At 34.2% G+C, this 7,500-nt stretch overlaps 1 protein-coding gene across 2 annotated transcripts in view; it reads right to left on the reverse strand.

The window, feature by feature from the left end:
- Window positions 1-226: 226 nt before the first annotated feature.
- The window catches only part of LOC119597172 (EGF domain-specific O-linked N-acetylglucosamine transferase-like), an 11,726-nt gene continuing 4,452 nt past the window's right edge, over window positions 227-7,500 (reverse strand). The window contains exons 5-13 of one of the 2 annotated variants that reach the window (XM_037946716.1): window positions 7,173-7,321; window positions 5,503-5,669; window positions 4,043-4,140; window positions 2,269-2,365; window positions 2,036-2,115; window positions 1,513-1,713; window positions 1,196-1,329; window positions 934-1,036; window positions 227-455 (exon numbers count right to left, since the gene is read on the reverse strand). In XM_037946716.1, the coding sequence (XP_037802644.1) occupies window positions 288-455; window positions 934-1,036; window positions 1,196-1,329; window positions 1,513-1,713; window positions 2,036-2,115; window positions 2,269-2,365; window positions 4,043-4,140; window positions 5,503-5,669; window positions 7,173-7,321 (1,197 nt within the window). In that variant the 3' untranslated portion in view covers window positions 227-287. The remainder of the gene's footprint in view (window positions 456-933; window positions 1,037-1,195; window positions 1,330-1,512; window positions 1,714-2,035; window positions 2,116-2,268; window positions 2,366-4,042; window positions 4,141-5,502; window positions 5,670-7,172; window positions 7,322-7,500) is intronic. The other variant, XM_037946717.1, reaches the window with a different exon arrangement.

Here is a 7,500-nt window from a genome sequence, read left to right on the forward strand (position 1 = left end):
AAAACAAAAAAATTATTAAACATACAAGAATACAAGGATTGAGGTAAATATGTGACGTCAAGCATTGACTCCTTAGTGAATGAGCATTTCCGGAGCTATCAGTCAGTAAAGAAAATTAATCACGCAAAACCACAATAGACAGTGTATGTATACCTGCCCTCCCAGCATCAGTGCCTTAGAAAAAGAAAAACAGGCCCTGAGATTCAATGGTAAATGAAATGCCATAAAAAGCTCTTAAAAATTATTTTATTATAATCTTTTTTTTTTAATATAAATAAATAAAATGATCATAGCTCCTCACGCCTTTGAGCAAGTCTCAGTTTTTCTTGTAAGTTCTGCCATCCTCTGTGATTCCTGACGTGGTCCGCGGCTTTCTGCATCAGCCGCATGAACTCCTTAACATTGAATTCATAATTTGTAAACTTCTCGTGTGCTCCTATATCTGGGTGATGTCCCTGTGAAGTGCATTTTTTATGAATTGTTTTTCTTAATCTGATTAGATTATGTTGTGAACAATTGGTAGCTGAAATTTTAGGGAAAACACATGATGGATAGTATAATTCTGCAAAATCAAGTACATTACTTTCCTTATTCAGAATAATATGTTAAAACTATAATCCATTTTCTTTTGTTGAGGCAAAGATGCACTTGACAGGCTGATGATAACAGTTCAGTGCAACAAATTTATTCAATGTCTCATTTAGCCAATCATCTACCAAACTCTCAAGTGCATCTGCTCCCTAACTGAAAAGGCAGTGTATAGTATCATTGTAATTATTGTCAATAATAATAAGAGAAATAATAGAAGCAATAATGATAATGATCATCCTCATCAATCATCATCATCATAACAACAGCATTAGCGGTACTAAGTCAAGTACACAAAATGCATTTTACGACCACTCAAAGGCAGCATTGCAAGATATACTGTACCTCATCTTCAGGCTTGAGTTTTGTGAGATCTTCCCAAGTCATATATTTAATTCCTCTCAAACGAGCTAAATCCTGGTAGCAGTTTGCATCACCACAGTTGTATCTGAAATCAAACATGAACATAACTCATTTATCTCATTATCTTCTTATGCCTTGCTTCAAAAAAGCATATCTTTACAATATGAATTTCTAAACGCAACTTTGATATACTTTATAACATAACAAACATTCAATATAATTTGCAAAAAGTCTCCACTCTTACATCTCAAAGAGTACAGCCCAGTCAGGGAGGAACAACAAGTGTGTTAGTCCTGCACCATGCATTCCGATGAAAATGTCAGTCCACTGATCCTGCCTCAGCTGCTGACGGAAATCCATCTGATGGCTGTACTCTGCCTGAAGTGGATTTAGAAAGCTGAATGATAAAAGTAACCTGTGCATGTATACAGATAGGTGGATTTCCATATATATCCAAGGTCTTCATATATATAGATATCTCCATGAACCTCTATATTTTAAGCACAATCATGTTTGTTGTATTAGAAAAAAATGTATTCTTTAAAGATGTCAAAACTTTACCTTCCTAACAATGAATTCCTTGTTATTCTCTAGTGCTTTGATGAGAGCAGGCTGATTCAAAATACGTCTGAATTTTGTATCCCTCACAAGGAATGTCACATGTATTCTTCCATCACCTATGGCCCTCTCGGGAATGTCCAAGCGATGGAGAATGTGCCGAGAAAATGCATGGAAAAGACCACTGTTTTCACAACCCCATATCTGAAAGAAAGCGAAAGTAATGATGAGAATTTCTGAAAGCCAGACAGATAAATAAATCACAACAATTGCAAATAAATGAAACATTTCCTTAAGATAAAAAAAAAATTATCAAAAGCAATTTCCTAATGCCTTTTCATTACATAAATTCCATTATTTTCATGTACCAAAAAAACAGGTTCTGAAAACGATTTCTAAATGGGCTTTAGAGACAGAAAAAAAGGAAAAAGAAATATCTCAACAACAAAATAATTATCTTACATTACTGAGACCTTGGTATAATTGGGTACATATTTACATACTATCAAGTGAAGGAAATACATACAATTGGAGTATTGTAATAGAGACCAAAGATCATCCTTGGTAGAAGTGGAAACATAACATTCTTGAAACACACTCTTCTTCCTGTGGGGAAAAAAAAAGAAAAATAACTAAAATTACTTGAATTTAAACTCATCAATCCACAGGAGTCCATTTACGGAACAAAGAACAAATTTCATAATTTTTAAATCTTAAAACAACTTAACAAGCACCTCATGAAACATTGATATCAACTACCTTTTACATCTTCCAGGTTCCATATCTTCTTCTTTGTGAAGGCATCAAAAGTTGCACCAAAGTTGGACCGATAAGTATATGTTGTCCAAAGCAGAACCTGTGGGTATGAGATAACCCATCATTAGAATGGATTGCTACATCTCTCCTCCAGCCCAAGATTAACTAGTAAACAATTGAAGTGTGTGCTTATGCCAACAATGGAAAGAATTACCATAGTCCATTTCAAAGGCACTGGACTTGGGACAATTACTCTTCAAAGGATAGCTAGATTGGATTTATATGCAGCATTAAAGAATATTATAATAAAACAGGTCATGTTTAATTTTAGCAATACATCAATTATGACCTTTTTTCCATTTACATTTTGGGGCAGAGTCTGTGGAGTGGACAACAGCATTATAGTTTTAGTCATCCAATCCTTGGGATGTCCAGATTTGGAGATATGCATTACACCATGTTCCATGATTGTTTATTATTATTTATTGCTTATGCTTACATTATGAAATCATCTAACATTTAGATATGATGAAAGAGTATCACTGGAAAGACCAACATGTTGTGCTTATAGCATAAGCTAGCCTTCAGCAGTAAGGGACAAAATACAGCAATAACTCCTCTAAGCTATGCGGCAATATCTTCCATAAAAAGTATTCACAATATTCATATTACACATATCCATTTGAGAATGTACTTGGCCAAGAACAATTGCATTTTAAAGTTGCCCAAAATATTTCTTTTTCAAATCCTCTGTGCACACAAACACCATGAAGTTTCTCATCCTTCATGGTTGTGCTGGCAAACTATCCTTGAAAAGAAAGAATAAAAAATGAAGACCAATACAAAGGAAATGAGAGGATGCAAGGGGAAAGGGTTGGAATTAGAAATTAAAATTTTACAAGCGTATGTTTTAAAAAGCAATGGGTCTTTTCAAATACCATAATCAAAGCAAGGTGATAGCCTAAGATACTGGGCTATGTTATATCAGAATGCAAATGCTATCTACAAGAAAGATGGTAAAAGAGGAACTATATATGAGTGCTCATATTGAGATTTCAGGGTTAAGAAATTACTGTGCATTTAATGCTATTGCTGGTCTGCAAATTCTGTCAGATTTTTCCATAAGCCTGACCTCCCCCAAAATATGGAAGTTTGCATTTCATGATTTGCTGATTATTCAATGATGTAAATTTTCCTCTCTTTCAAGTTATTAATCTTTCTAGAAAAATACATTTGAAAAACTTGTTTATCTTTATTATTGTAACTTCTTCCCGAGCTGAAGAAGAGGCTAATTAAAGTCTTATGAATATGAAAATTAATAATATTTGTATAATAAAAGAGCATTGATAGAAAAATGGAATATTAATGAAAAAAACAAATATGAAATCAACAGCAACTAATAACCACTCAAATCTATCTTCTGTAAATATACAAATCATAATGTTCTTTCTAATATCAAATGAAAATATAACAGAAATAAATCTTACATAAAATTCAATGAGGAATGTTTTGTTTACCAGTTATTTCTATAAAACATCTAATTTTACATATTTCTAGGAGATATATATATTTTTTTTCCACTAACATCTAGAATTAACTCCTATCTGTAACTCTTAAACATAAATAAGAATAAGAATAAAAACAATAATAATGCTGAAAAAAATATAATAAGCCTTAATAACTAATAACATCAACCATAACAACCCCAAAGCCAAATACTCAAAGAAAGATTTTGTCTGAAGTTCAGAAGCACAAAGCTCCAAGCGGCAAAACCAACCTGGTTGTTTCGGGAGAACGCAAAGGCATCGGAATTGTTGACATGCTGGGCGGCATACAGGTTGAAGAAATCACAAAAGTGGTGGTACATGTTACTTGCTGTGTAAGGATGAAGTGGGTGTTATGGATGAGAGATATAAAAAAACGTTCTAAATAAATAGGATGACATGCTTTGCAGTGGCTCTTAAAGTTTTTACTACCATGCCCCCTCCCCTGTTGTAAAGTGGTCCTTGCATCTATATACACTTCAAACCTTACCCTTAACCATACTATCAAATTCCTCTTTTTACTCTTAAGTCTTTCTGAATTAAGAGTATAAACTGAAAGAAGTGTTCTAAGTCAATAATCAAGAGAATTCCAAATGTAATTATATATATAAATTTTCCTATTGGAACTTACCCATGCTTCCCACTTTAAAAACCACTGCTTTACACTACAGTTGTATTAACTGACAGATATGGAGGAGTGCATTGTTATTCTCATTACTATCATTATTCACCATTTTTATTACTGTCATTATTATAGTTGTTTTACAGATCATCACTATTATAATAATGCCAAGAAATAATCATCAAACATATCTAACATATAGTCAATATCCTTCTTAAAACTCCAACTAAAATGTGTGATGTGGTATCATTTCTACATTTATGAACCTCTATTGTAAAATAAAATCAGGGAGAAGAGGGAAAGAGAGAAAGAGTGAAAGAGGGAGGGAGAGGGAGAGAGAGAGAGAGGCAGAGAGAGAGAGACAGAGACAGAGACAGAGAGAGACAGACAGAGACAGAGAGAGAAAGAGAGAGAGAGAGACAGAGACAGAGACAGAGAGAGAGAGACAGAGAGAGGGACTGAGAGAGAGAGAGAGAAAGAAAGAGAGAGAGAGAGAGAGAGAGAGAGAGAGAGAGAGGACATACAGAGACAGAGACAGAGACATACAGAGACAGACACAGAGACATACAGAGACATACAGAGACAGAGACAGAGAGAGACAGAGAGAAAAGAGAGAGAGAGAGAGAGAGAGAGAGAGAGAGAGACTGAGACAGAGACAGAGAGAGACAGAGACAGAGAAAGTGATAGAGACTGAGACAGAGACAGAGACAGAGAGAGACAGAGACAGAGAGAGACAGAGACAGAGAAAGAGTGATAGAGACAGAGAGAGGGAAGAGACAGAAAGAGACAGAAAGAGACAGAGAGACAGAGAGATGGAGAGACAGAGAGACAGAGAGACAGAGAGACATACAGAGACAGAGACAGAGACAGAGAGAGAGAGACAGAGAGAGAGACAGACAGAGAGACAGAGAGACAGAGAGACAGAGACAGAGAGAGAGAGAGAGAGAGAGAGAGATAAGAGGGTAGGAGAAAATGAGGGAGGGAGAAATAAGGAAGGAAGGAGAGAGGGTGGGAGGGAGTGTGAAAAGGAAAATAAAAACAATCGAGATATAAGAGAAATCAAACACTTACTAGCATCAAGTTTCATAATAACTGCAGGGTCTTCCACCCACACATCACACATTTCCGCATTGCGCTGCACCCTCTCCTTCCGTTCTGTGAAGTGTTGCAACTCTGGGCCCCAAGACTGGAGGAAGCTAATCTGATCAGAATTGGCTTTATGCAAGCTTTTATCTAATCTGAAATGTACGAGTACTTTCACTTAAGCGAATGCTACTTCGGACTTGTGAGAGCATCTGCTTCTTCCTATTCACTGAGAGGAGGGCACTGCTTTCGGCATTTTAATTTGTTTTTGCTTTTTATTACTTCTATTCTAATAAGGGGATAGTTAAAGGAGATTTATAAGATGAGGGTAAGGCTACTAATGGAATAAAAATGAGTAACTTATATTTATACTAAGACCAGACCATCATCAAGTCTCGATTAATCAAAATTATGTTTAAAAAATGAATGTGTGAATATTCAAAGGAGACAAAATATGAAGCTAACTAAACAGAAGTAGGTAAATAATCTAACAGATAAAATTTCATGAAGCTAATAATTACAATGTCTAACTTCTCTCTCTGACATAATCTCTATATCTAAAAACTCAGTATGTTCCATCGTGCACTCACAAATTCAATAATGAGTCTCGTTAATCAAATTCAAATAATTATTCATTCTTTTGAGGTTTTGCATAAATTTTTCTTTACCTAAAAAGCAGGAAATCATGCATATTCCAGATATCTAGCTACTGACTACAATACATTGGGATAACATACATGGACACTGAATCTGCTCATTAAACTGTTACGAGAGAAAAAAAAATTAACTGAAACAGCCACAGTAAGAAAAATCTCCTTGGAGCTGTTTCATATCACAACAAGCTCTATGGGATATACAAAGCCAACCAAAATTCATAATTACTATTATCGTCATGCACTGAGAATTGCAGAATTAAACTGTTGACGCTTGGAGTGAATGTGTACATGCACCGTCTACTATGGTTTTACTTTACTTGGTTGCAAAAATGCTTAGCCACCTCAAAGTCAATTACTAGGCCTACCTAATCTCACAAGTTTACTCCATTCTTTGAATATGATAGAAAAAATTGAATTTTATTGATGCCATTTCTGTCATTAACATTATCATAATATAGATAATAACAATAATAATATATAATTACCATAATAATAGTAACATAAAAAAAAAATCTAAATAGTCAAGGAATAAAGTAAATAAGACCAGTCAAGTAATTTCAGAAAATGACTCCTAAGTGACTAAGCAGAGTTAAGTATGTATAACAAAAAATCATACATAAACAAAACTAGGGTGGACAGTGCATGTCTATGAGCTCATACAGAATCACTAGCTCTTTCAGTTAATTATGAACTCATTAGTACTAACGTAACATTTTTAATTCCTTTTGGAAAAATTAGAATTTCAATTATTTTCCATTATTATGCTTTCTAATCTTTAAACCATAGTTTCAGAAAAAAAAACTCATTCTTTATCACTTATTTCTTCCATATTATCATCCTGTCATACAAAATTTAATACCCCTCCCCATCTGCTAAAAAGAAGAAAGAAAGAGAGAGAGAGAGAGAGAGGAAGAGAGACAGAGAAAAAAAACAAAAAATATACATCCAGATCATAACCTTAGAGCAGGAAATCTGAAAACTGAACTATTGTATTTCACTCACTTGCAACGTCCACCAACTTGTCCATGCTTCAAAACATCTACATTGTAGAGAACTGGTTCCTTCCGACTGGCTAAATCGCGGAAGTCTATGGATATATATTTCCCTCGGCAAAATCTCATATGGTCACTACATTCAAGAACTGAATCTCCCTGTAAAAATAGAGTTAAAGATTAAGCTTTTATATCATACTATAGTGAAATCTGTGAATACCTTTAAATAATAATAATCATGCAACAAAAATTATTTATTAGATGAAAGCAGTTGAAATTAACATCGTTTTGTCATAACTTGAAAACCATTCCATTACAAAATATTTGATAAACATACT

This window comes from Penaeus monodon, chromosome 38 (assembly GCF_015228065.2).
Source record: "Penaeus monodon isolate SGIC_2016 chromosome 38, NSTDA_Pmon_1, whole genome shotgun sequence".
Taxonomy (NCBI): Eukaryota; Metazoa; Arthropoda; class Malacostraca; order Decapoda; family Penaeidae; genus Penaeus; species Penaeus monodon.